Source organism: Peromyscus maniculatus, chromosome 20, assembly GCF_049852395.1.
Source record: "Peromyscus maniculatus bairdii isolate BWxNUB_F1_BW_parent chromosome 20, HU_Pman_BW_mat_3.1, whole genome shotgun sequence".
Classification (NCBI taxonomy): domain Eukaryota; kingdom Metazoa; phylum Chordata; class Mammalia; order Rodentia; family Cricetidae; genus Peromyscus; species Peromyscus maniculatus.
This window is the reverse complement of record NC_134871.1, coordinates 70,244,162-70,272,114: the sequence shown is the minus strand read 5'-3', so window position 1 is coordinate 70,272,114 and position 27,953 is coordinate 70,244,162. Positions and strand designations below refer to the sequence as shown.

Sequence of the window (27,953 nt, the reverse complement as noted above, 5' to 3'; positions counted from 1 at the left end):
CCCCCCGCCGCCTGCCGGCCGGCCGGCCCACACACCCTGCAGCCCCGGGAGCCTCGCGACGGGCCGGGGGACCAGCACGCCCCGGGCTCCCCTCCTTGCACACGGGCTGAGGCGGCAGCGGGGGCGGCGGAGACCGTGACGGGAGAGGCGGCGGCGGCGGCGGCGGGGCCGGTAATGGGCCTGGGGTGCGGGGCGGAGGGGTCCGCCTCGTCCTTGCTCGGCAGCCGCTCTCGGGCTGTGGTGGAGCCGCGCTCCGGCGCAGAGCCGTGCGGAGCGAGGGGGCGGGGGGCGGGGAGCCGGGGCGCCTCTGGGAAGAGGCGTGGGAGCGAGCGAGGGGCGCCGGGGACGCGGGCCGGGGACGCGGGCTGGCTCGAGGGACGGCCGGGCGGGCGGGCGGCTTGGAAGCCGGCGGGCGGGCGGGCGGGATTGCGGCGGCTGGAGTCCGGGATGGAGTGGGCAGTGATGTGGGATGGAGGGAAGGGAAGGGAGGGGAGGGGGCCCCGAGGAAAATGTGGGAGGAGTGGCTGGGAATTTGTGAGTAGCGGGCCGGAGGATGTATGTGGAAGGGCTGTGTGCGGACTGCGGACGACCGACCGGAACGAGCGAGCGGGAAGGCTAGCGGGAATCAATGGATGGAGGGCCGACGGGTTCCTCCGCTGCGTTAAGGGGGACTGGTGACCTGGACATGGACCTTCTGCTCTGGTTCCCGATGCCTCCCGTGTTTCTGGCGTTATGTGCGAAAATGAGAGCATTGCTTGTCCTGGTTGCTAGCTCGATCTTTTTTTTTTTTTTTCCAGGCCCAAACACGCAGCCGCCTGCCACCCATCCCCATTTGAGTGCTATGGTCTTGATTCATCCTTTCGAAGGGTTTAGAGTGTCAGTGTGACATACAAACTGTTCTTCAGTATGAAAGGTTAGAAGTTCTTCTCCCCAGGAGACAACACACTGTTGTCCTTGTCCTCCCGGTTTCCAGTTCGTGGTAAAACCGCAGCCGATTCGCGTTCTCCTTTTCTTTGGTGTCTTTAAATCTTACAAATCTCTAAAACCAGGGTGTTGGTATGTGGCAGAGTTATAAATGACGCTATCCTTCAGAGGAGAGTTAATGCAGCATCATGTTCCAGGTCTCCCACAAAGATCTTGTGTCTTCTCTAGGATGTGGCTTTACATGTGGAAAGCCAAATTCTAACCTCGTGTTGGTTAGTAAACGGGTAGAAACCCGGAGTGGGGGCGGGAAAGGGCCTTCTTTAAACACCCAGCTGGAACAGGAGGTTTTCAGTGAGTACCTTAAGTGCTTTTCCGATGTCATGATCTTGGTGATGACAAGGACGCATGGATCTGTGAAACTGTAGATTTGAGGATCACCCACAGTATCTTGTAAAAGGGACGCAGGGTAGGGCGTCTTCCTCAGATTTACTGGATGGTGTGAGGGCAAGCTTTCTCCCCACAGCTCTGCCTCAGTGGTGGCCGGCAGCCTAAGATCCCTTGACCTTTAGCAGAACACGAGGTTCTGGGTTCTAGTTGGGTGGAAAGGCTCTTTCCTGTGAGGTGAACCTTGTCTTAGGATTTTGGACTCACTTAAGAAAAAGGCTCACGTACCCAAACTTTACAAATGTACTCTGCGTCCACAGTTGTCCCGACACTGCCCCGCTTGCTTATTTATTTATTTGTTTGTTTGTTTGTTTAGAGGCGGTGTCCCTTTACATAGGCTCTCTTGGAACTCACTCTGCAGACCAGGCTGGCCTCGAACTCACAGAGATCTGCCTGCCTCTGCCTCCCTTGTGCTGGCCACACCCAGTTTTTGCTATTCTTTTCGGTCCTCATCAGCCCGAAGAAGGCTTAGACCTAGTACTGCAATGCGCATGCTGGTTTTATTTGGTGCTAGCTGAATGTCTTCTGTGTAGATAGCTATGAACTATATTGTGTACCTTGGGGAACCGTTCAGCTGGACACACTTAACAAAACACCGTAAGGCATGTCGTCAGAATGGGTCAGCTGACTTCTCATTTCACCAGCATGTAGAAGCTTCTATAGAGAGATACCATTATTTGTTGTTTGAGATGTTTAGTTAGACGGTTAAGTATTCTGGCCTGCATTTCTAGTCTCGCCTCGGTTATTTCTGTATAGGTTTGACTGCTTGGATATAAGGCATGAAGTGGAGGGGTAGGGATCGAAACAGGGTTTCCTGTAGCCTTGACTAGCTACAAATTTGCTTTGTAGCCAAGGATGACCTTGAACTCCTGCTCCTCCTGCACTTAAGTGCTGGGATTCCATGCCTGTGCCATCAGGTGAGGGTTAATGAGTGTCATCTGAACTCAGGCGTTGATCTTTTGCCAATGGTTAAGGGAATAGTTGAACCCGTGGGAATGGCTGGTTCTTCATGGAACCTGTTCTCGTGGTTACTGTGGTACTACATGAGTTCTTCAAGGCAGTGTGGGACTAACTAGGTGGGAGGCTCATGGTCAAGTTCATCCCAGAGAGCTGGACAAGGAGAGCTAAGTTGGAATATAAACATACATTGTTTGCCAGGAGATGACGATAGAGATTTAAGTTCTCCAGTGCTGGAGGGCTGCCCTTGGTGCACACACCTGGGATCCCAGCACAGCAAGAGGACCACTGTGAGTTCCACACCTTTCTCCAGAAGCAAGCTGGGGCCTTATGGGGCCAGTCTGGGCTATATCACAGGAAGTATTGCGGACATCCCGAGCAAGGTGAAGAGAGCTACAACACTGCATCTCAAGAATTTTCCAGAGTATCGTCCATGAAATAAATGGTTTTTGTTTATTTTGTGGTGCTGGGAATTGAAACCAGGGAAGGCTTCCAGCGTGGTAGGCAACCACTGTACTACTGACTACACCCCCAGCCCTTTGATGGAAGAGGTCATATAGATCAGTGTACACATTATTTACACGTGTAGACCTGATTATTGACAGCTTACGGAAATTACTTTTCCTTACGTTTTGACGTCTTTCCCTCTCCCTCCCTTTCCTACCTACCTCTGCCATTGCCCAGAAGTCAGAAGATGTGAACGAAGAGGCTTAGAGCAAGCAGCCGGCATCGCCACACTCAAGGGCACAAAGTAGCCCTGACCAGAGGGTTCTCTGGAGGGCAGCTGAGTCAAGATAAGGGGGAATTTTAGTAATAAAGATGGCTTTGGCCCAGATCCAAGTTCATGTGAGACTTAAAGAGTAATGGTCAGAGGAAACCCACACGCCCGGAAGCAGAGGATCCTAAGGAGAGAGCAGAGTGCACATTTGCTTCCAATCACAAATCCCTGAGTGCTTCCAGGCTGAGGAACGGCCATTTTTCTAGAAGCTCAGTTAAGTTGAAGGGGCGCTTAAGCCTTTTCCAAGAAAGCGGGTTTTCTGCTCAGTGTTGGTTTCTCCTGTGGTTGAGAAGGCACTGGTGGTGTGAACCCAGCAGACAACAGTCTCCTTTTCCTCTGTAGTAGCCACATGAGTACTTAGTGACAAAGGTGTCCCCCCCTCCCCGCCCGCCCTGCTCCTTCACCCAGAATAGAACAGAACGAGACATTTGTTAGCTGAAAGGCATCATCTTTAGCCCAGCTAAAATCCTAACCCACACAAAGCCCCTTCACTCCTGATGCTTGTCATTTCTAAGACGGTGACCTGTGGTCAGACCCAAGGGTCACAGCTGACACCTTGGACTCATTGGATTCTTTAAAAAAGCTTTTCGGATTTATTTTATGTGAATAGGCATTTTTATCTGCATATGTGTCTGCATACCACTGTGTGCTTGGTGCCTGAGGAGGCCAGAACGGGGTTTCAGACTCCCTGAAACTGGAGTTAGAGGGCTGGGTGCTGGAACTGAACCCACATCCTTTGGAAGAGCATCCAGCACTCTCGACTGCTGACTGCCAGCCTTTTAATTTGTCTCTCTATATTTTTTTTAATTTATTTTTTTTAAGACAGTTTCTATGTAGCTCTGGCTGTCCTAGAATTCACTATTGGACTAGACTGGCCTCAAACTCAGAAATCCACCAGCCTATGCTTCTGAATGCTGAGATTAAGGTGTGTGCCACCATGCCCTTGATTATAATTCTCTTTTGTTTATTTGTTTTGTTTTTCAAGAGAGGGTTTCTCTGTGTAACAGCCCTGGCTGTCCTGGAACTCTCTAGGCTGGCCTCAGACTCACAGAGACCCGCCTGCCTCTGCCTGCAATTGCTAGGTGTTCACCACCACCCTCAGCTCCTTGATTATAATTCTTAACAAGATCTTGATTTGAATTGTTCTTCTTGGGCAAACTTACTTAAGGGATGTGCTTGTCTGAAACCTATGAAGGCAGAGGTGCTTCAGTTCATCTTGTGACTGGAATGCAGAATTTCTATATGATCTGAGTAGGTATTTTAGGAAATCCCCAAAGCACGCACCAGGTCTGGTTAACTTTGTAGAGCTGATCTAAATTGCTACTAAAGATGTAGTCCAGAAAACCAGGACTGTAGCAGATCTCTCTTGTCTGTCTCCACAGTGAATTCTGGGTAGCTGCTCTGCAGTAATGCAGCCTTGTCTCCTGGGCAGTGCTGCTAATCCTGCTGTACAGTTAGCAACCAGTGAGATCATAGTGTGGGAAGTGTCTTTCCTCGTCACATGTGGGTTTGGCTCTGACAGCATTTCTCCTGCAGATCCATGTCCTTTCAGAACGTAAGTCCAAAGAAAGATGGAGAAAGATTGTGCTGGTGTAGCCAGGACTGTCACTTCTTTTTCTGTTTTCCTTGGTAGTTTCTTTCCAGAGGCCAGAGACTAAAGCTCTACTTCCTTCTTTGCACAGGGAATGATGAGAGACCAGTATAAGACTGAGAACAAGTCTGGTTTTTGTTCCATTTATGGGGATGGGATCAAACCCGGGGCCTTGTGTGTACGAGGCAAGCGCTCTGCCACTGAGCTACACCCACAGCCCCACTTTCTGGGTTTTGAAGCCAGTGCAGATTCTAATCTTGGCTCCTTTCTTGAGTACTAAATTTGCCCTTTCTGGGAGCCTGGTGAGACACTTCACACTTGCGAAGATCTGGGTCAAGGGTTTTCCTGACTGCCAATGTCCTTCAACATTGAGAGCCTGCGGCAGAATTTCCCCAAGTGCGGTCCAGGGATTATCTGCCCCTAACATACTTTGGAAACTGTGGGTTCAATAATCAGGTTGTGAAACGCTGCACAGTTTTCCTCCTGCCTTGACCATGAGTGCTCATAAGTGTATTAAAAACCCCTAAGAGGTTTTGCCATGAGTGGTTTTCTAAACTATTTTAACAGCAGTCCTATTTTCATTCAAAAAGCTATTAATATCCATGGAACTAGTGTATTTAAGATATGCACTTGGGGAAACGCCAGACTATGTTATCACTGGGCTAAATACTTGGGTCTGACTTTGGTTTAGGCAAAGGCTCTGCTGTCTTTGAGCTAGTCCCCCAGTGATCCTGGGAGTGCCCTCCTGTGTGATCTGAAGAAAGGGAATGGCAGCCTGGGTCAGTGACTCCTGTGGCCAGCAGGATGGGAAGTGAGTAAGAACGCTGGCCAGAGTCGGCAGAGAGACGACCTGGTCCTGGGAAGGCAGACTAGTGCCAGGCCAGGTGTGGAGCTTCTTCCTCTTCAGTTAGAGCCATGTGCTTCCGGACGAGATGGGTCTGTCTCGCTCGGGACAGTAGTGCTGACTCTTCTTCTCCCCTGGGCAGAATCCTAATGCTCCTGGCTAGCCGGTGGTGAGCAGCTTTGGGGCCATCGTGGTTGGCTCCCCAAGGAAGCCTTTTGAAGCCAATGGATGCATTCTCGGGCTCGGGGCTCAAGAGGAAATTCGATGATGTGGATGTGGGCTCCTCAGTTTCCAACTCAGATGATGAGGTCTCCAGCAGTGACAGTGCTGACAGCTGTGACAGCCTCAACCCTCCCACGACCGCCAGCTTCACCCGTGAGTGAGCCATCCCTGCCTCCTTCCCTGCCTCCATCCCTGCCTGCCTCCATCCCTGCCTGCCTCCATCCCTGCCTGCCTCCATCCCTGCCTGCCTCCATCCCTGCCTGCCTCCATCCCTGCCTGCCTCCATCCCTGCCTGCCTCCATCCCTGCCTGCCTCCATCCCTGCCTCCATCCATCCCTGCCTCCATCCATCCCTGCCTCCATCCATCCCTGCCTCCATCCCTGCCTGCCTCCATCCCTGCCTCCATCCTTCCCTGCCTCCATCCTTCCCTGCCTCCATCCTTCCCTGCCTCCATCCATCCCTGCCTCCATCCATCCCTGCCTGCCTCCATCCCTGCCTGCCTCCATCCCTGCCTCCATCCTTTCCTGCCTCCATCCATCCCTGCCTCCATCCTTCCCTGCCTCCATCCATCCCTGCCTCCATCCATCCCTGCCTCCATCCATCCCTGCCTGCCTCCATCCATGCCTCCATCCATGCCTCCATCCATCCCTGCCTCCATCCCTGCCTGCCTCCGTCCCTGCCTCCATCCATCCCTGCCTCCATCCATCCCTGCCTGCCTCCATCCCTGCCTCCATCCATCCTTGCCTGCCTCCATCCCTGCCTCCATCCCTCCCTGCCTCCATCCATGCCTCCATCCATCCCTGCCTCCATCCATGCCTCCATCCATCCCTGCCTGCCTCCATCCATGCCTGCCTCCATCCCTGCCTGCCTCCATCCCTGCCTGCCTCCATCCCTGCCTCCATCCATCCCTGCCTCCATCCATCCCTGCCTGCCTCCATCCCTGCCTGCCTCCATCCCTGCCTCCATCCATCCATGCCTCCATCCATCCCTGCCTGCCTCCATCCCTGCCTCCATCCATGCCTCCATCCATCCCTGCCTCCATCCATCCCTGCCTCCATCCATCCCTGCCTCCATCCCTCCCTCCCCTCCATCCCTGTCTCCATCCCTCCCTGCCTCCCTTCCTCCCTCCCTGCTTCCCTCCCTCCCTCCCTCCCTTCCTCCCTCCCTCCCTCCCTGCCTCCCTCCCTCCCTCCCTCCCTCCCTGCCTCTCTCCTTCCCTCCTTCCCTTCCTCCCTCCCTCCCTGCCTGCCTGCCTCCCTCACTCACTCACTGCCTGCCTCCCTCCCTCCCTGCCTGCCTGCCTGCCTGCCTCCCTCCCTCCCTCCCTCTCTCCCTCCCTCCCTCCCTCCCTGCCTCCCTCCCTGCCTCCCTTTCTCCCTGCCTCCCTTCTTCCCTCCCTGCCTCCCTCCCTCCCTGCCTCCCTCCCTCCCTGCCTGCCCGAGTTCCCCAGAGAGCCCCTGCAGCCTGAGACTGCTTCTGTCCATCCTGGGGATTTGCCCTTTCCATAGTGTGTCCTTGGTTTTTGGAAAACCTCACTGCATACAACATACAGCATAGGCTGAAGTCTGATTCACTCTACTTGGGTTTTGGTTTGGGGTGCCCAGAATGGGTGGGATGTGATGAGAAAGGAGGACCTCAGAGGACTTGTCCAGAGGTTCAAGAAACTAACTGGAGCAGGAGTAGATGTCTGCTTTGGACCCTGGGCACCTCCAGATCTCTTCATTCCTATTGTCTCGATCCCATAGCTCTCCAAGGGTTTGGACCCTGACAAGAAAGCCCTGAGGGGTACTATTGGTTCTGTTCAGAACACTCCTGACAGCTTTTCCAGTGGCACCTAACCTGGGCACAGTGGCATCTCCCGAGGAGCCTGAAACATTTATCATCAGGCCTGTTAGTGAAGATCCCCACTGTAGAATGCTGTCCGCTTGAGTTTTCTGGGGTGGAAATGTTCCTCGTCGGCATGGCCCACTGGTAGTTCTTGGTCACATGTGGCTACTGAAATACAAACTGAAGAGCTGAATTTTTGAAATTGAGTTTTAATTAGTTTAAACTATCACATGGCACTTTTCTTTTCTCCTGAAAAGAATACCTAGTGCTCCCCAGTTGCTGTCTAAAAATAGACTTTGTGGCCATCGTTTAGATGAAGTCAGTCTGGAAGTAGTGGTATGAACCAGCTGAGGCTGAAAGCTCTTTCCAGTTTTGCATATGACTTAAGACTTGGAAATAGTCTCGCATTAGGGACGAGTTAAGAGCCTAGATGAGTAAGAGCAGGCGAGAGCCCTGAGCAAGCCATCTCGCGATCAAGACCCATGTGTTCTGTTCACAGCCACATCCATCCTGAAGCGGCAGAAGCAGCTGCGGAGGAAGAATGTCCGCTTTGACCAGGTGACTGTATACTACTTTGCCCGGCGCCAGGGTTTCACCAGTGTGCCCAGCCAAGGTGGAAGCTCTTTGGGAATGGCCCAGCGCCATAACTCTGTACGCAGCTACACCCTTTGTGAGTTCGCACAGGAACAGGAGGTGAACCATAGAGAGATTCTTCGTGAGCACCTGAAGGAGGAGAAGCTTCATGCCAAGAAAATGAAGGTGCCTATGGGGCCTGGGGCCTGGTGCTTCCTGCATGCTGAGACCAAGAGGGAAGCCCACTGTGCTCAGTGATAGCATTTATCCAGAGAGTGCTGTTTATTTTTCTAACGAGAAGTCTCATACTTTCAATCGGGTCTTAGTTTGAGTCTCCTGTCATCTCTGGCGGCACTGCCAACCAGAGACAAAAGACTGCTTTCCTGCCTCTGCTGTCCCTTCTTCCTGTCCCAGGGAAGCTTTTCTAGTGTTGTGTGAACACCTGAAACTTCTCAGGCCTGTCACCAAGACAGCACAAACTTCAGCTTGTCAGTGGTTGTCTTCGTCCTCATGAGCAGAGCAGAACAGGTTTCGGATCTTTCACCTTCTCTGAAGGTCCACTGCCCTCTGACCCCACATCATCACCCCAGAAGACTGACACCGTCCCCCTGGTGCAGAGAGTGGCATGATTTCACAGTTAGATTCATAGACTAGAACACCACGGTACTGGAGAGGTGGCTCAGCACGTAAGAGCACTTGTTACTCTTTCAAAGGATCTGGTTTGGTCTCCAGCACCACATGGTGGGTGGTTCCTGTGGCGGGACTGGAGCTTGTTATGTCGACCAGCTGGCTTCAGGTCACTGATGTCTGCCTCCCCCTGTCTCCCAAGTGCTGGTGTTAAAGGCCACCACCAGATGTGGCCAAATAAATCATTCTTTAAAAAATACTGCAGCTACTGCCCTCTGCTGACGGCACCAGCAGACCCTCCCCAGACACCCGTGTGTCTGCCTTAGCGTGTTACGGCTCCATGTCAGAGTTGCCGTAAGTCCTTCCATGTTCCCAGAGATGAGGGCATAGCTCAGTGGTAGAGCACTCACCTAGTTCAGGAGAATGTGTGAGTGAGAGTGAATGGGTGTGAATGAGAAGTCTTTTCTGGGCCCAAAGCATGGGGTGGCTGCGTAGACAAAGCTGACCAGGCTGTGGCGGCAGAGGGTACAGACTAACTAGGTTCCACCAGTTTGCAAGCTCTCAGCCTGTTCCTAAGGCCTTACACCTGTTCCTGTATTGACAATGACATTCAGCCTTCCCTTTCTTCCCAGGAATTCTGTCACTGACCCTGTCACCTCTCTGTTGCTATAGCAACAGCTAGACAAACATTCTTCTCTGTTGCGGTGAAGGTTTCCTTTCCTCTAAGACAGACGCTGGCCTCCTCCCCAGGAAGGTTTTCCTGTCTTTAGCGCCTATAAGGACACAGTCTTGAAGTAACATACATACAGTGTCTCTCGTGTGCCGTTTAATATTTCTTTTCCTTTGGGGCTATTCCAGTGAACTCTGTTAGAACTCTGTGACCTTCATTACATACAATTTTCTAATATTTCAGTTTTGTTTTATCCATATGGGATTCGTTATTGTAAGTAGTTTGAAGTGGTTGTTTTTGTCTGTTTTTGTTTTGGGGGGTGAATCTCATGGAGTCCATGCTGGCCTTGAACTTGCTGTGGATCAGGGCATAGCTCTGAGCTTTTCTCCTCTTGCCTCTATCACTTCCATGAGCCACCACACCTGGCCTTGACTTTTCTTTTCCTCAAGAATATCTAGTTGTCCCAGCACTGTTTAGGACTAGCCGGCTGCATTGCTCCGAAATAGCCCTTCTGTGGAGATGGGAATTCTCCTGCTTGCTTCTCTGGCCCTGGCCTTTGAGGACAGCAGGAGCCCTGGGGAGGAGCCAGGACACAAACAAATAGGAACAGTCCTAAGGTCTACAGAGAGGAGCCTGGCAGCTGCTTGCCTGGTACAGAGGTAGCAGACGAGAAGTTGAGCGGGCGGGCGGGCGGGCGGGTTTCTCAGCTCCTCCGTTCCTTCCCCACGGCAGTGAGGTGCAGGCTTCCTGTGCTGTGCTGTTGCATCACGCCTCCCACAGGGTTCCTCTCCCGCACTGCTCCGGGAGTCTGATGAAATAAACCAAAGACTCCAGCGACTGGGCTTTCAGCCTGCTAGCAGCTTCCAGGGCCCCAGGGGTGGGGCCTCGTTTTCTTTACTTAGATCCTCTAGTGAGTTTAGAGCTCATTCGGCCAGAAATTGTCTCCACCTGTCCTTCCAGAGTCCTGCCCTGGCTTTCTGTCCACCTCAGTGCAGAAAACTCAGATTTCTGCCCGTAGATAGCACACACAATGTTACTTACACTGCCCTACCTCACAGGGTTTTTCTTTGAAGTGAGGTAAACCTGGATTAAAGGAAGAAAATACATCTGTTCTGGGCTCTGTGTTGGAAGTAAGAGTTTTGGTAGTGGTTAATAGTGGGCTGCCCACTCCCTTAACAGTACAGTGCAGTTCTTCTGAGTACTCAGGTAATTATTTACAGTATGGGGATTCAGTTCATTGACAAACGCCCTGGAAGCTGGTGCTATACTTTAATATGCCCTTTTTCTCTGAAGGTAGTTTTGGGTTCTCCAGGGTTAAAGTTGAGGGTGTTTTACAAGGTTACCAGTGTCGCTGAGGACACCCAGCCACTGATACAGTTATAATGCAGGTAACAGTCTAGAAATGGAGGAATGTTTGTGGCAAACATTCCTCTGGACAGGATCTTGCTGTGTTGCTCCATGCCCCAGCCTCAGCTTCCTGAGTAGCTGGAGTCACAGCTGTGCTGCCAGACCTGGCAGAGACCGGTCTCTGAGGATCTAGGACTCAGAAAGGTAATGTCTCTGGTTGTGACAGGGTAGTATGAGCCAGGAAAAGTTTCTGTCTTTCTGCTCTGGTTTTTGACCGCATCCTGTGCCGCCCAGTATGGCAGCCATTACTTATTTTGGCTATTTAAATGTAAAACTAAATAAAATCCAGTTTCTCAGTCTTTTCATGTCTGGTGTTCCACAGTGGTGTAGGACAACACAGCCCCTCCAGGCTGCAGAGCTGGGGACTGTCCTAGTCACTGCATTGCTAATGCTCCAAAGCTGACCCTTCCTGTCTCCTGGCAGCTGACCAAGAATGGGACAGTGGAGTCAGTGGAGGCTGATGGCTTGACACTGGATGACGTTTCAGATGAAGACATCGATGTGGAAAACGTGGAGGTGGATGATTACTTCTTCCTCCAACCCCTGCCCACCAAGAGGCGACGGGCCCTGCTGAGGGCGTCCGGGGTCCACCGGATTGATGCCGAAGAGAAGCAAGAACTGAGAGCCATCCGCCTGTCTCGGGAAGAGTGTGGCTGTGACTGTCGGCTCTACTGTGACCCAGAAGCATGTGCCTGTAGCCAGGCTGGGATTAAATGCCAGGTCAGTCAGATTTGGCCTGAGATGGTATATATCTACACCAAGATTGGGGGTGTGGTGGGGTGCCAGTGAAGATAGAAAGCTTCCCATCCCGGGATGGCGGTCCTGTGGCTGAGACGATGCTCCAGCTCCACAGCCTCCCAGAGACAACAAGAGGGCAGGATTCTTAGACTGTGGAGGTGCCGTTATCCTCTGATGTGCCTCAGAGGTGATAGCAGCTGGCAGCACAGGAGAGATCGAGCTTGCATCTGCCGTTCGCCAAGTGTTCCTTAAATAGTGATTCTGAAGGAAACAGAAATGAGGGAGCCCAGGGATTCTTGCTTTTTTATTTTGCTTTTTCGAGACAGGGTATTTCTGTGTAACCCTGGCTGGCCTGGAACTCACTCTGTAGCCCAGGCTGGCCTCCAGAGAGATCCACCTACCTCTGCCTCCCGAGTGCTGGGGTTAAAGGCGTGCGCCGCCGCCGCCGCCGCCGCCGCCGCCACCCGCCGCCGCCGCCGCCACCACCACCACCACCCAGCTCAGCCTATGGATTCTTACCTGCACACAGCATCTCTTTCCAATTTTGTGAAAATCAAAGTAGCTTTGAGATTCTCTAATTCAGGACCAGACCTGAGCTGGCAGAATTTAATCCTTAAGTATCTTCTTGGCATTCTAAGCGATTGTATGAATTCCTGTTTTCCTGGAAACCATGTTGTCCTACACCACTGCAGAACACCAGACATATAAAGACTGAGAAACTGGATTTTATTTAGTTTTACATGTAAATAGCCAAAATAAATACTACCCCAACAGGGACACATAGGGAACGTCACTCTAAGGGTACCGGTGTTGATCACTGGGGTTGAGACCTTTAACTCTTTCCTGTGGCTTTATTTAGTAACAAAGGTCTGGTAAAGTATTTCTTTCCAGACGGCAGTCCCGGGATGAGTCATTTATTCACAAGCCTGAGAATAGTCCTATGAACTGGTGGGACTGGATAAAGATTTCTTTTGGGTCTAGAGATTTCAATAAGCTGATATTATAGGATGTGTTTTATTGTCTGCTCTATCATTCTTCTGAGTTTTATTTTGGGGTATTAAGGGCAGATAAAGAGGCAGAAAGCATCTCCTTTCTAGTTTTTTTCTTTAAAACTGAATAGCCCAGGCTGGCATGGAACTCACCATGTAGACCAGGCTGGCCTCAAATTCACAGCGATTCACCTGCCTCCGCCTCAGTGTCGGGATTAAAGGCTGTGCCACCATGCCAGCACATCTCCTTTCTAGATAGCCCTGGCTGTAAGTAATTATCTTGGTCACTGCTTCAGAACTACTCTGGTTAACCCTCAGGGAGAAGCAGGTGGTGAGGAGCTGGTCACAGCGTGAACCTTCACTTTAGCCCTCAGCACTAAGGCGTCTGCTTAGTCTCCCTAGAGTGTATTGCATTGAAGTAGCAAGATCTCCACTCCCTTACCACGCCTGTCACTGCAGAAGGCTTGGGCCCAGCCTTTTATTGTCCCGTGAACCAGGTAAGTTCCGGAAGTCCCTGAGGCACAGCACTCTCTTCTACTCTGAGATGTCAGCATTCAGAGGTAGCACTAGACTTGCTAACTGGAAGGAGCCTTTGATGGGGTTTTGTCTTTTTATTTAGAAGAGGAAACAAAGCCCAGGGGAGAAAACAGATAGATGACTCTAGAGATGCCGGCACTAATTAATGGCTGAGCGGAGATGCGGTGGTCTGATAACCACTGCCAAGTGCTCTTACTGTGCTGCATGTCAGCTTTGAACTGGTCACTGCTTAAATCCCAGCTGCCCGTGTGTGCCAGCTGATGTCACCTGCTCTGCTGTTAGAGCTGTTGGTCTTATCTTGCCACAACTTCCTGTGTTCCCTCAGGTGGATCGAATGTCCTTTCCTTGTGGCTGCTCCAGGGATGGCTGTGGAAACATGGCTGGGCGAATTGAATTTAATCCAATCCGAGTGCGGACTCACTACCTCCACACTATCATGAAGCTGGAGCTGGAGAGCAAACGGCAGGTGAGCCGCCCCGCAGCCTCGGAGGACGAGCCCTTGCCTGCTGCTGGCTGCAGCCTGTCTGGAGCCCAGAGCTCCGAGACCCAGGACTTCCAGGAGTTCATCGCCGAGAACGAGACCGCAGTGATGCACCTGCAGAGCGCAGAGGAGCTGGAGCGACTCCGGGCGCAGGAGGACCCGAGCGGCCCTAGCGCTAGCTTGGACTCGAGCATGGAGAGTCTGGGCGTGTGCATCCTGGAGGAGCCCCTGGCTGTTCCCCAAGAGCTGTGTCCAGGCCTGGCCGCCCCCATTCTCATCCAAGCTCAGCTGGCCCCAGGTTCCTCCGTCCTGTGTTTTACTGAGAACTCCGAGCACGCGGCTGCCTCCGCCGTGAGCAGCCCGCCGTCCTACTTGAACAGTGGTCCTCTGGTGTACTACCAGGTGGAGCAGAGGCCAGTCTTGGGAGTGAAAGGAGAGTCTGCTTCAGAAGAGGGCACAGCCTCCTTCCCCAAGGAGAAAGATCTGAGTGTTTTCTCCCTTCCTGTTACCTCGCTGGTGGCTCGCAGCCCCTCAGACTCAGCCGCCCTCTGCAAACCAGAGGTGGGGAAAACACCCACTGTTGACAAACTATTGCCTGATGACTGCAGCCCCAAGGAGCCCGAGAGCGAAGACTTCCACCCCTCGTGGTCTCCCTCAGGCCTGCCCTTCCGAATGGACAATGAAGAGGACTGTGGAGGGCAGAACTCCCAGCAGAGTGAGGACCGGACCCCTGAAGACTCTGCCCTAGAGCTCCCTCTGACAGTGTGACCCGAGACAGACACTGCTCATTCTCTATTTATTATCTAACGCCATTTCAAAACAAGACTGCTGCTCCCAGGTTATTTTATTGAAAATCTTAGGAAAATGGGTAGGAAGGGGTTGTTAGCACTTGTATTTTTAAAGGGAAAGAGACCAGCCTCACTCAGTTTCCAGTACTGAGCTCTCTGGGCCACCGGAACAAAGATGTCGGTCACACAGTGAGCTGGGTAGCTCAAGTAGCTCTTCTTTATGCATGGGGCCAGAACTAAGGATGTGAGCAGCTAGCTCCCTGCAGGGCAGCTCCTCCTCATCCATCTTGGTGTATCAGTCACACTGTTAGAAAGGCATCTCGGCTGAGTCTAGAACGGAGGCCACAGAAGAATCTCTGCTTCTGTACAAAACTCCCATCCTAAAAATTGACCCTGCTTTCTCCCACCTCTTAACTGGGAAAGAAGTTAATTTTCAACGTGTTTTGTGTTCCCTGACCTGCTCTGCAAATGGGATTCCTGGTCTGTAACTTGAATTCTTTCTTTCATATGTTCTTAGGTTCTAGAGTTAAACTTCTCTGTCTTTTCCCCATCTTTTCTCCTTAAAAGAAAAAAATCCAGGTTGGATATGGATATGGTACAGAGCATAATTCATCAGGTAGAACATTCTGGAAGATGACTGTATGCTTGCTTTCTCACCTAGTGTGTACACACACACACACACACACACACACACACACACACACACACTCACACTCTTTTTGGGAGAGCTTGGCTCTAAATGGAATATAAAGTGTAGTACAAGGTCATCAGCTAGTTAAGATTTCTCTATACATACCCTTGTGGTCCTTGGTTATCTAGGGTTAGAGAGCTCTTTGGATGTTACAGTTCAGTCCCCGAGAACTTCAGGTTTTATTGGACCCCTCCATCTTGGAGATTTATGAAAACAAAGTCAAACTGATTCTTAGTATGTGACATAGGACTCCCAGATTCCAAAGGATTCAAGATCTGATTATAATCTTTGGAATCTATAGACTGGGACTCAGACTCAGCACTTACCTCAGAGTCCTACTCCTCTCCTGTCTTATTAAAGGGCACGGATCCCCATTCAGCACTGACTTCTTTATTGGCAATGTTCCCTCTGCCTCCTGGTTAAATGGAGGTGGCAAGAGCAAAACACAGTTTTCCTCTATCGTTCTTGACTAACCAGGAAAGAAAAACAAAACTTACTTTGATTTTGAGACAGGGTCTCGATAAATAGCCCTGGCTGGCCTGGAACTTACTATGTAGCCCAGGCTGGCCCCCAGCCTGCGGCAGTCCTCCTCCTGGTCATGCATCCCGATTGCTGGGTTTGAGGTGCACACCACTTGGCTCAGCTGTATTTATTTTTGGTGGGATAATAAGGCCCTGGTGTCGCAGAGCGAACTTGACTGTGGGTGGCAGCAGAAACATCTCTAACTCCCCGACCCTAAGCCTGGAGCCCCCTGTATTTGATACAGATCCTGATTTTTACCCATTCTGCCACTGCTGTTCATTTCTGGGTTTGCTTGGTTTTATTGTTGGAGCTCTTAAGGAAATACCTATCTCTCTCCAGCCTCACAAGAGTTACCTTAAGTACCAGAGGCCAACATACTCTCACCCTCACCTAGAACTCTCAAACCCAAAACCAAAGCTAAACTGAGACTTTTACTGGTGGAGAGAAGAATCTTGGAAAGTTTGCTGGAAAGGAGGATCCGGCACCTTTCCTCCTGAAGACTCCACCTCTGAGCCCCTGGACTTGGACATTCATTAAGGAACATACTAGTCATTGTCATAAAGACTAGCCAACCCCAAGATACTTGGTATTTCTGTATAACTCTAGTTTCTTATTCCTCTTCATTAATTCCATGTTCTCATTCAAACTGATCCCAAACTTCTGAGTGCTAACTATTTAGCATTGACGAATGTCAAGGACCTTTTCTACAACTGAGTCCATCAGATTTCTGGTGCTAACTGAAAGTGATAGTTCCTGGTTGCTAGGAAGGCTTGGCCTCTGGTCACAGAAGCAGAACGGTCCCCTCAGGCAGGCCTAGGTGAACTGTGGCCCATCACCGCAGCTCTCGTGGCCATGCTGTCTGTCTCCTCGCATACTGAGCACGGGTCATGTTCTCAGTGTGAATCCAAAGCTTGTCTGGCTCTCTGAAAACAACTTCTCCCTCTAGGTTCTTTACATTGTAATAATGCTGTATTTAAAGAGAATATTTAAATGTAATATTAAAGAAATATTCAAAAGAAGGGTGTGATACTACCTTCACGAGCTGCAGTTACGTGTGGAGAGGAAGGTGCTTCCCTTGCTGTGGCTGTGGGTCTGTCTAGGTCAGTTAGGAACTGATGTCCGGGGTGGGCTACTGTGAGAGAGAGACGTAGATTCTTGTGTTCTGAGCACAGAACCTGTCCTGCCTGGGTCGCCTTGGGCACCGCTGCAGCCCCGACAGCCTCTACCTCTTAGACCCTGCTAAACGACAGCTGTTCTAGTGTGTCTGACAGAGAACACTAAACAGCTCCTTTCAAATTTGCTTTCATCCCATCAGAAAACTGGGTCCCAACCAATTACATATCCATTAGTTATGTTACATCAGTCTTGTAAAAAGAAGCCTCAGGAAAATGAGTAAAGTGAGTAAGTAATTCCCAAAAACAGGTTTCAGGCAGTCTTTACTTGGTTTAAACAGTGCTTCATGCATTTACAGTAAGTTATCACAGGTGGACACACAACAAACAGCCAAGCCCAGTTTACGGTCTTGTAGATCTCCTGGTCTCCCAGGGCCAGGCAGTAAGGAGTACCTTACACGATTTGACCATGGCCTAATGAAGGCAGCCACTGCCGGCTCCAGATGCCTCAGGGCAACCCAGTGGGGAGAAAACACGGAAGGAAGGTCCTTAGGGCCGTGTGACAGACAGCCTGGGAATTAAGACACTGGGGGACAGGTGCGGGGAGGGGCCGGGCAGCCGATCCTCTTCCTTTTCACCTTCTTTAGAATGTTCCCATAAATTAAGGATACTAAAGGAAGAGGGTGGACGGTCCACGTTAGTGACGTGGAAAGTGCTCCTACTTTTGGTCACATCAAAAAGGACAGGACAGGCCTAGTGGCTCATGCTGTAATCCTAGTACCCAGGAAGCTGTGGCAGAGTTTTCAGGATTGCTAGGAATTGAAGGCTAGCCTGGGCTATAGAGTGAGACTCTGTCTCTTTTAAAACGCCAAAATAAAAGAGGCAGGGATGAGAAAAGACCGGCAGGGCGTCTGGGTGCAGGCCCAGGTGCAGCACCCCAGTCCAAGCAGCAGTGTTCTTGGCACCCAAAGTCTCCGTGGAAAGGGCTGAGTGTCGAGCACTTGGCCAGCTCCTCACACCTCCCAGAGCACTGGTGCTTCAGCTTGGATCCCAGCACAAGTAAAGAGGCCGTCCTCAAACAAGGTCTCAGGAAAACCAGCGAAAAACCCCCTCACGGATGTGAAGAACACGGCAGTGAGGCCAGTGTGACTGGGACCTGTAGCCCCAGCACCCAGAAGCCTGAGGTGGGAGGATCCCTTGAGCACAGAAATTTGAGGCCAGCCTGGGCAACATAGACTCATCTCAGGAAAAAAATAAATAAAAATTTAAAAACAAACCATGGCAGTCATGAATTTTAGGCCAAATGATTCCAACCTGGGCAAAAACTGACTTAATAGGACCTAACCATTACATCACAACAAAAGTCCAGTACCAGAGGTGCTTGCCAGTTCCAGGTTAGCATGACGGGACGGCACCACACGTGTGTTTAGTTCAAGCTGTGAGGTTCAAGCTGTGAGGAATGGCTACAGCTCCCAGATGGGTAGCGTGCTGCGAAGCCCATAGGACCTGCTCTTCTGCCTCCCACACTAGCAGTGTACAGACTGCTGGCAGGGGCTTTGGTCCCACACTACTACATTATTGACTGCAGGACGTCACTCTCCACGGTTCACTCAGCGCCTTGTCTCAAGGTAGTTGGTGGAGAGCAGGACCACGCTGTGCAGCAGGAGGGACAGCTCGGCCTCTGAAAACACCGTCGGGTTAGTGCGTGGCCAGAACAGGGTTCACCTTTTAACTGCCTTGAGCAGAGCTTGACACCGGGTAGAAAGCCAGGGAGGGGAGCTACATGGGACCATTCTCTACGAATCCCTGCTTCACCCCTGCATGCATGCCTTCCTCTGCCCCCAGTATCTGTGTCTCACAGGGTGCCGGTCACCTTGTGGTAGAAGTTGGTGCTGTGAGGACATTTCTTAGCTTCGAGACTGCCTCTCACCCAGGACAATCCTGTCCCTTTCCTTAGCGCCCCAAGCTCAGGAACAACTGGCAGTGTCTAGATACCTTTTGTTTGGCACCCTAGAGACAAAGGACTGTGCCTGCCATGGGATGGGTACAGGCAACTGTTAAACAGACTTGTTCAATACCTTGTTGTGCATGAGAAGCCCCCTAAACAAAATGCCAGGAGTGCCCAGGCCATGAAGCTCTGCCTCAGAGCAGCAAGCAGTCCTTTTGTCCTACACAGTCTGTGCTGTAGTAGGCACCTGAGTCTGTGTCTGTTCAATTACAAAAGAAATATAGGACAGAGAAAAGCTTCATGACACTCGGCACGTAATCCCAGAATAAAGTACAAAAGTGAGTACTTTGCATGTATGGTAGTGCAATGCGTGTAATCCCAGCATTCAGGAGGAGAGGCAGGAGGATAGCCGCAAGTTCAAAGCCAATTTGGTACATCCTGAGTTCCAAACCAGCCAGAGCTACACAGGGAGACCCTGGTTTGGGATTTGTTTGGTTTTTATTGTTGTTGTTGTTTAGTTTGTTTTCTAAAGCTCACATTTCAGCAGTACATCCACAGAGGTTTGCCTTACCTTTTAGGCTGCAGGAAATCTGCAACCATTCTCCTAACCAAGTCCGACACCTGTCATCAGCAATATGGGTAGAATTCAAGCCACGAAGATAGCAAGCCTGCACCACTCAGAAGAGAAACATCCTTAATAATCATAGAATGCCAGAGACAGAAAGCCACAAGTGATTGGACCTTTTGAGTAAGTTGCAACCTCATTCCCATAAGAAACCTTCACCACGTTGCTGGGTGGTGGCACACACAGGCCTTTAATCCCAGCACTTGGGAGGCAGAAGCAGATAGATTTCTTGAGTTTGAGGCCGGCCTAGGCTACAGAGCAAATTCCAGGACAGCCAGGCTACACAAAGAAATCCTGTGTCAGAAAAAAGAAAGAAAGAAAAGAAAGAAAGAAAAGAAAAGAAACCTTCCCCATGCAATGTAAACTTCAGATGCAACCAAACAGGCCTATCACTACATGTCCTGCCATGGCCCACGTGCTGAAGGCTTTGTGCCAGGTTAAAAACATGCCCCTGCTAGAGTGCTCCTGCAGCACACACAAGGCCCACAGGACACATCACAGCAAAAGCCTAGTCCTTGCCGGGCGGTGGTGGGGCACGCCTTTAATCCCAGCACTTGGGAGGCAGAGCCAGGCGGATCTCTGTGAGTTCGAGGCCAGCCTGGGCTACCAAGTGAGTTCCAGGAAAGGCGCAAAAGCTACACAGAGAAACCCTGTCTCGAAAAACCAAAAAAAAAAAAAAAAAAAGCCTAGTCCTGGAGACCAAGGCTTCAGCTCACAATGGGAGTTGGGGTCTGACTTCCTCTGGGCTACTGGAGGCAGGTGGTGGGAACTAAAAGATGAAGCCTAGAGAGGTCTGAGTCAGTGAGCGCATGTCCTGCAGGATACCAGCCGTCCGCTTCCTGTCCCTTTCTACCACCACCACCACCACCACCACCACCACCCACCCCCGCCCCCGCCAGGACATGAACAGCTTTGATCCATCTCATAGTCCCAAGATGCACTGCTTCACGGCACCAAAACCAACGGGGCTGACTGCTCAGGACCCAAACCTCCAAAACCGTGAGCCAAAAACAAAACAGAAACAAAACACACCACCTTTCCTCTTTTAAGTTGATAAGCTCCAGTATTTGTCACAGTGGAAACTGACTGGCACATCTGTATGATCTAAAACAACTGCCCTTGCATTTGCTTTCAACAGGCCGTCCTGTACCCCTCCCAAGGCTAGGGGCACAGCCTGTTCATCAGGCCCTGCTCAGGGGCCTTGCTTTTCCTATCTTTTTTTTTTAAACCCACTCCCACTAGTTATGTACATTAAGAAAAAAATCCACAGAAATAAAATAAAGAGCTTGGGGCTAGGTATAGTAACTCTGACTGTAATCCCAACACTTGGGAGATTGAGGCAGGAGGATTGCTTTAAGTTTGAGGCCAGCCTGTGCTACATGAGATCCCAGAGGAGCAGGTGTCAGCATGTCACCACGGGCCTGTGATCCTAGCACTTAGTCCAAGGCCAGCTTCATCTACAAAAAGAATTTGAGGCCAGCCAGGGCTACAGAGTGAGACCCTATATAAAACCACCACACAACCCAGAAACAGCTCGAGTTTTGATACAAGCAACACGAAGAGCCCAGTGCGCTTCGAGCCCACCCTGGGGCACTGCACTGCTTGATGCTGCAGCTAACTTCTTACCGATTTCACTTCCTGGGCTGTCAGCTGGCCAATCCCCAGCTTTGCCAGAGCCCTGTCCAGCTGGTGAATCTCAGTGGTAAGACTCTTTAAACGCCATCTCAACAAGGGGGAAGGCAGGTGAGGTGTGAGGAGCACAGCTCGGCTCAAGGCTCTCTGTGACACAGCAGGGTAGGAAGAACATGAAATGGTTTTACTTTACAGCCGAAAACACAGGGAGCCCGTGGACACAAAGGGCCTCAGCGTGCTCACCATCTGCACAGCCTGGAGTTGATTCAAGCCCAGGGGATGAGTAGAGAAGCACTCTCTGAGAGGCAGGATGTCATGAGCTGTCGGGTGGGTACCGTTCCGCACCTTGTAAGAAGTAAGAAGTGGGTAGATTTTAGAGATCCTGATCAGCTGCTCCTAACCAGCTCTTGTGCACAGCGACCTCCCGGGTCCAGCTGGAGAAAGGCTTGGCTAGAGCAGTACCTTGATGCCCAGGTCTGTCAGATGCCACCGAAGCCTCTCATCGGAAACCAGAGTGCTGGCCCTTTCTAAGTAAGCAATGACCTCTGAGTGGGCCTGCTTCCGGAGACTGTGATAAATATCTAAGAAATCAACTTGTTGTTTGGGGGTCCAGAAATGCTTGACAAGCAGTTGCCTGGGAAACAGGTACCTACAAGGAAAAAGCATCACAATGTCACTTTCCGAAAGTGGACTAACCAGGCATCTGGCAGAGACATGCCTCTCTGCCCAAAGACATGCCTCTCTGCCCAACACTCTCTCTGCTGTAAGTCTCAGCCCACGTCTTGGCATGGTTGCAGGTGGCGTTACTGAAATGTGGCTGCAGAGAAAGCCTGGCTGCAGCAGTCAGATCAAATGCCTCCTTCTGAACTAAAGCAGGTAAAAGAACATTCTCAGGCCGGGCAGTGGTGTCACACGCCTTCTGTAATCCCAGCACTCGGGAGGCAGAGCCAGCCTGGTCTACAGAGTGAGATCCAGGACAGGCACCAGAACTATACAGAGAAACCCTGTCTCAAAAAACAAGAACAAACAAACAAACAAACAAAAAAGAACCTTCTCAGGACAGTTTCATACAGAGCTGGATGCTGTGTGTGATGCTGACAACCTACCCCAGAACAGTCATATGGACACAGCATTAAAAAGGCCATGGATGTGCTCTGTAATTCAGTTACCCACAGGTAAGGGAGCTTTTTAAACATGGCTACAAATCCTCTAGTGCTTCTTTCATGGGCAGGCAAGGGTTATTTCCCTCTTCGTTTTTTCCCCACTCTGGGTGATTAATTCATACAACAGAGCAGAAAAGAGTCGATAACCTCTAAGACTGAGATATCGAAAGCACAGGTAGGTGTTACAGCACTGGGAGTGAGGCGGACAGACTTTGTGAGGTCCAAGACCGCCTCCGTGGTGAGGCCTTGGGCTTTGATTTTAAAAAGTCTTGTGCTCGTTGGCCCACTCGTCCCTGGAGCTCCGGCTGTGTCTAAGAAGCGCCACCAAGCAGGCTGCCAGCCTGAAAAGGCTGTCCGTCTCCCAGTGCTCCCATCAAAACACCAGACAGAGTGAGCTCAGGCCCTCCTCTGGTTCACCCAACAGCTAACCCACCACTGTCGAGCCTGTCAACAAGTAAGAAAGCCCATCACTCTCCCGAGCCCTGTCCAATACTTGATTGTTTTTCCTTTCGTTTTTTTTTTTTTTTTTTTTTTTTTTGGTTTTTAGAGACAGGGTTTCTCTGTGTAGCTTTGCGCCTTTCCTGGAACTCGCTTTGGAGACCAGGCTGGCCTCGAACTCACAGAGATCCGCCTGCCTCTGCCTCCCGAGTGCTGGGATTAAAGGCGTGTGCCACCACCGCCTGGCTCCTTTCGTTTTTTAAGACAGGGTTTCTCTGTGTAACAGTCCTGGCTGTCCTGGAACTCGCTCTGTAGACCAAGCTGGCCTTGAACTCACAGGAATCAACCTGCCTCTACCACCCTCCCAACCCACCCCCCCACCCCTGGCCAAATACTTTCTTTTGAAGTCTGGTTTTGTTTATTTTATTTTTGATTATGTGCATGTGAATGCAGATGTTCAGCGCCCAGAAGAGGATGTCAGATCCCCTGGAGCTGGAGTTACAGGCAGCTGTGAGCCGCCCAGCATGAGTGCTAAGAAGCAAACTGAGGTCCTCTGGGGTGGGGGTGGGGGGTGCAGCATGTATGTGTATGCTCTTAACTGCTCAGCCATCTCTCAGCCCTCTTTCCATATTCTTGACCCCCAAATCATGAGAAGATTGGTGATTTTTGTCTATTATGTTCTGCAGCTGCCATTGTACAGCAATTGATATCTGATCTCTGGCTATGAAATAATAAAGCCATGATATCAGAATATGAAAATTATTCTTTTCTGAAAAACTTTCCAAAGTGGTGTTCCTCTAGGAGAGTGAGATGCTGTCTGTGGGGCATGGAGAAAGTATTAAGGTCACCACTTCACACACCCAGGGCCACCGAGTCACCTGCACCTGTTACTGTGCTATGTCAAGACCTGACACGTCACTGAGCAGTTTTTAACAACTTTGGGACAAGAGCTGGAGAGGTTCAACAGTTAGCAGCATTTGCTGATCTTACAGAGGAGCCAGGTTCAATTCCCAGCACCAATATGACAGCTCACGACCATCTGTAACTCCAGTCCAAGGGATCTGACGCCCTCTTCTGCTCCACAGGATCCTGCATGCATAGGGGGCACATAAGCTCACATAACCACAAATACATAAAAGACAAGAAAGTAATTTAAAAATAAATAAATAGATTTCTTGGCTTGTTTTTGTTTTGTTTGTTTGAGAAAAGGTTTCATGTAACCCAGGTTAGCCTTGAACTCATTCTATAATCTAGGCTGGGCTTGAACTTCTGATCCTCCTGCCTTTGTCTCCCACGTGCTGAAATTATGTGCCACTACATCAGGCAAAATGATTTTTAATTCTTAAAAAACATCTATAGTTCCGAGATCTAGTGGTAGTATGTACTCACATGAGCAGGAAGACCAGGTAGTTGGCAAAGGGTGGGATGGAAATGATGCCTATGAAAAGACACTTGCTGATATCTCGACGGAACTAGACAGAAATAAACACGGATGCCGTGTTAACCCACGTGCGTTCCTGATAACATGGACAATCCCTCCATCCCACTCACTGGACAGTGAACTTGAAAAAGGACCAGGCTTATTTCTATCTTCTAAATGGTAAGTTCCTGAGGGTAGACCTCTGATGTTAATTTTGTATCCCAAATACTGAGTAGAGGGCCTGACCTCTTATCAAACCCCGCAGTGAACTCTTTCTGACTCGCAGAATGTCTCCTGGACTCTGATCGCAGCTTCCAACTGCCTGTCACATCACTGCCCAACACTTGAGGCTGCCCTGCAGCTCTGTGCAGATCTCCCTATGTTCAAAACCAAACTGGATTTCATTACTCACAAATTCAATCAGAAGATGTGCCAGAAATTCTACATAGCCCTGCTGTGAAGTTCATTCTCAATGAACCCAATCCTGACAAACAGCTGGATGCCTCATAGCAAAGGGAAATATGTGACCAGTGATGAACAAGAAATGAAAGAAACAAACTTAGGATCTGGGTTAATTACCTCACCACGAACTTCCGGACATCTGGCCCTGGCCCATACCTGTCTCAAATGCTCCATCTCCCGGTAAGAAAGTTGATGAAACTTTATATTGTGCTTCCACATATTTGCCTTTATTCTTCTAGCCTTTTTGCCATCAGCCCATAACATCTGTATTCCTGCCCCATCAAAGCGGAGGACAGAACGCGATGTTATCCCAGTTTGAATCTTACCATAGCTTCCTACTGTGTTCACTCACATGCACACACTGGCCCCTCCCCGGCACCGCTACACAAAAGCCTTCAGCTAGGAAGCCTGAAAGCCTCTGAGACCTCCCCATCCTTTTTCCCAGCATATTTCCCAACCAAATCATGGTCTGCCATAGAGTGCTCTCCTTTGAGCTCAGTACTCATCCCTTGCTTTAAACTCTAGCTCCTTAACACCAGTGCATCATGGTCAACTACGTGCATTAACTGTTGCCCAGTCAGATTAACTCGCTACTCTCTGGGGCATGTTTACAAGTTGCATAATTTGACATACTGCTATGATCCCCTTTTGAATCTTCATTCTGTGATAATCCTTATATTTATCTAGTTTTTTAAAATGCTTCCAGGGCTAGAGAGAGGGCTCAGAGGTTAAAAACACCTACTGGTCTTGCAGAGGATCCAGGTTCAGTTCCCAGCACCCTCAGGGTGGTTCACAACTATCCATAATTCATATTTCAGGGGATCTAATGCCTTTTGACCTCTGAGAGCACCAGGCACAAACATGATACATATATACATGCAGCCAAAACAGTCATACAAATAAAATGAATAAAGTATTTTAATGCTTCCATTTTTATGAGCAAAATGTTACCAAGATTGGCTTCAAATAATATAGACTGTGTGTAGTGTGTGTGTGTATGTGTGTGTGTGTGTGTGTGTGATCAGTGGCCATGAACTACTTTTGAGTTTCAAGTTTCTGCTTTGTTTTTACAGGATCTTGCTATGTAACTGAAGCTGGCCTGGAAGTCCTGATCCTCCTGTCTTGGAATGCTGGGTTGTGGGATTGCAGACACAGACCCACCATGTCTGGCAAGTCAGCCATTCTCACCTCCACTTTATAGATAAAGGTAGGTAATTGTTCAAGTCCATGAAGTTGATAATAACTATAGTAATATTCAGAGTTGACAACATTCTATTTTCTTTTAATTAGCAGATAAAAGTATAGGATATAATAATAGTAATAGGGGCACTTACTGTATAGATACCATATTAACATAGATCAGACCCTGTTCTAAGCAAGATAGATAGATAGAATCTTCACAATTAGGTATGGTGGCTCAGGCTTGAAATCCCAGCACTCAGAAAGTGGAGGCAGGGAGATCAGAAGTTCAAGGTCATCCTCAACCACACAGGAAGCTCAAGGCCAGCCTAAGCTGCAAGACACCCTTTCTAAATAAATAATATTCACAACTATGCAGTCCCTAGGTAGGTTCTATTATTCTTGTTTTATAGATGAGAAACCCAAGAGACTGACAATTTAAGTCACTAGGGCAGGTGCACAGTCAGTAAGGCACAAACCAGGATTTGAACCAGGCATTCTGGTTCCAGAGTGACCAAGTGGCAGTGCAGGTATCACTTCGCTGGAACTAGCGGACCTCCATTTTAAATCAAGTATATAAAGTGCTACTTCCACTTCAAGTTACCTAAGCCGGCCCATCGGATAAGCACTTAGACCACATTTTCTTAGGATAACAGATAAATCACTGGGGCAGGTCTGCACAGCCACCGTCCCCTCCTCTTGTGAAGGACATGGAAATTACATCCACGCCAGTATTGTCAGGAGGTGTGCATCGTAACATCTTTCTAGATATTTAAGAGGTGACAGCTTGTCAGAATTAATGCTCCAACATCCCAACTCACATCCCTGCAGCAGAACCCCGCGCGCGCACATGTGATCTCACTGACTGTAACTCTCTAGCTGGTTGGGGGGATCTCTAGTTCAGTGTTTACCTTTCATGAAGACTGTGTATAAGGCATAGAAGCGGGGGAAATGGCGGCCCAAGAAACGATGGTAAGATCCATTGATGGCTCTGGTCTTGGTCACCATGTAAGCAACCAAGTTCTTCACGTCCGCCTTTGGAGAAAGATGGAGCTTTGAAGACCTACAAGGAAGATCAAAAAGAGACTCTCTGTGATCTAGCAGGGGCCACTTCGTCCCTGGGGCCCCTGACTGTAACATCAAGTTTCTGAGGAACGACTGACTGCCCAAACTCGAAAGCTCTGGACACCAGAGCTCCTGGGTCTGAGAGAGGCGGCAGGTCGGGCAGGCAAAGAGATGTAAACGGCATGAGCATGGGGTGCGCGCAAAGCCGGGGTGGGGGCCGGCGGCAGGCAGGCGAGCCAAGGCCAAGTGGCAGCTGGGCAGGGGGAGCCGAAAGGGGAGCTCAGGGTGCGCGGGAAGAGCAGACAGCGCGGAGCCCAGAGGGTCGGGGGCCCGCGTCCCGGAGGGAACCTGTGTGGAAAAACAAAACCCGGGCGGGGGGCGGCCAGGGCGCGGGACCCCGGGACGCCGCGGGACCCCGGGACCCCGGGGTGGAGCCGCTCCAAGGGCGGCCACGTCAAAAACGCTCTTCTCTCTCCAGGGCCCTCACCGAGGGGCTCGCCACGCGGGGCCCGAGCGGCCCAGCTGCAGCCTCCGGGTGACGAAGGGTCCGGGGGCGACGGCCGAGCCCCACAGAGCAGCCCGAGCCCAGCACACCCTGGACAGCGCCATCTTCACGCCGGGGAAGCGCGCGGAGGGAGGGGTCGCCCCCGGGGTCAGGGTGCGCCGCGCCCAGGCCCCGCCCCGCCCCGCAGCGCGCACGCGCCGGACAGCCCGCGGGGCGCCCCCCGACCGGGCGAGCCTGGGGGAGGCGGGGCCGCGCGCGCCCGGAGGGCCCGGATTGGACGCGGCGCCGCTTCCGCCGGCGGGACCGGAAATGGGCCGTCCCCAGCGAGCGCGGGCCCGGCCCGAGGGAGCTCCGGCCCGGGAGCCCGAGGACGCCGTCTCCTTGAGAGGCCCTCTGCCCTCGTCCGGTCCCCAGGGCCCCGGGGCTGGCAGGCGCTGCCCTTGACCTCTGCGGGCGCCCAGGGCGCCGGGCTCGGCGGTGGCGGGGTGGCTGTGCACACGGGGTGACCGTGCACACGGGGTGACCGTGCAGACCGGTGGCCGTGCACACGGGGTGGCCGTGCAGACCGGTGGCCGTGCACACGGGTTGGCTGTGTAGACGGGGGGTCCGTGCAGACCGGTGGCCGTGCACACGGGGTGACCATGCACACGGGGTGGCCGTGCACACGGGGTGGCCGTGCAGACTGGTGGTCCTGTAGATTGGTGGCCGTGCACACGGGTAGCGCAGCGCCCTCTGGTGGCGGCGGCGAGAAGCGGGACTGTCCGCTCTCCCGTCAGTCTGGCTGCCTGTGTGGA

At 51.1% G+C, this 27,953-nt stretch overlaps 2 protein-coding genes across 10 annotated transcripts; one reads left to right on the top strand and one right to left on the bottom strand.

Moving 5' to 3' along the window:
- Nucleotides 1-32: 32 nt before the first annotated feature.
- Nucleotides 33-16,629, top strand: Csrnp2 (cysteine and serine rich nuclear protein 2). 4 transcript variants are annotated; one of them, XM_042265123.2, is made up of 6 exons: nt 33-171; nt 798-913; nt 5,681-5,913; nt 8,087-8,346; nt 11,288-11,584; nt 13,454-16,629. In XM_042265123.2, the coding sequence occupies exons 3-6, from the start codon at nt 5,763-5,765 to the stop codon at nt 14,375-14,377; spliced, it is 1,632 nt and encodes a 543-aa protein (XP_042121057.2). In that variant the 5' UTR covers nt 33-171; nt 798-913; nt 5,681-5,762; the 3' UTR covers nt 14,378-16,629. The 4 variants fall into 4 exon arrangements, with proteins under 4 accessions (XP_042121057.2, XP_042121056.2, XP_076412961.1 ...); XM_042265122.2 differs by lacking the exon at nt 798-913 and having other exon boundaries at nt 62-171; XM_076556847.1 differs by lacking the exons at nt 33-171; nt 798-913 and adding an exon at nt 4,523-4,658.
- Letmd1 (LETM1 domain containing 1) lies at nt 13,277-27,337 on the bottom strand. 6 transcript variants are annotated; one of them, XM_042265126.2, is made up of 9 exons: nt 27,142-27,332; nt 26,501-26,652; nt 24,567-24,682; nt 23,918-24,000; nt 21,390-21,576; nt 21,171-21,272; nt 20,922-21,074; nt 19,242-19,338; nt 13,277-13,494 (listed from the first exon to the last, which is right to left on the bottom strand). In XM_042265126.2, exons 1-9 carry the CDS (start codon nt 27,261-27,263, stop codon nt 13,358-13,360), a joined length of 1,149 nt encoding a protein of 382 aa, XP_042121060.2. In that variant the 5' UTR covers nt 27,264-27,332; the 3' UTR covers nt 13,277-13,357. The 6 variants fall into 6 exon arrangements, with proteins under 6 accessions (XP_042121060.2, XP_006981971.2, XP_015855948.2 ...); XM_006981909.4 differs by lacking the exon at nt 13,277-13,494 and adding an exon at nt 17,030-18,403 and having other exon boundaries at nt 27,142-27,337; XM_016000462.3 differs by lacking the exon at nt 13,277-13,494 and adding an exon at nt 17,030-18,403 and having other exon boundaries at nt 19,242-19,291.
- Nucleotides 27,338-27,953: the final 616 nt, after the last annotated feature.

Excerpts from the sequence above, each read along its gene's own strand:
- Letmd1 (XM_042265126.2), bottom strand. The coding sequence starts at position 27,263 with ATGGCGCTGTCCAGGGTGTGCTGGGCTCGGGCTGCTCTGTGGGGCTCG. Across the intron at positions 21,577-23,917 it reads TACCTGGTCTTCCTGCTCAT|GTACCTGTTTCCCAGGCAAC; the intron begins GTGAGTACATAC and ends TTTTCCTTGTAG. Across the intron at positions 19,339-20,921 it reads CAGCCCAGGAAGTGAAATCG|GCTTGCTATCTTCGTGGCTT; the intron begins GTAAGAAGTTAG and ends TGAGTGGTGCAG.
- Csrnp2 (XM_042265123.2), top strand. The coding sequence starts at position 5,763 with ATGGATGCATTCTCGGGCTCGGGGCTCAAGAGGAAATTCGATGATGTG. Across the intron at positions 5,914-8,086 it reads CACGACCGCCAGCTTCACCC|CCACATCCATCCTGAAGCGG; the intron begins GTGAGTGAGCCA and ends TTCTGTTCACAG. Across the intron at positions 11,585-13,453 it reads AGGCTGGGATTAAATGCCAG|GTGGATCGAATGTCCTTTCC; the intron begins GTCAGTCAGATT and ends GTGTTCCCTCAG.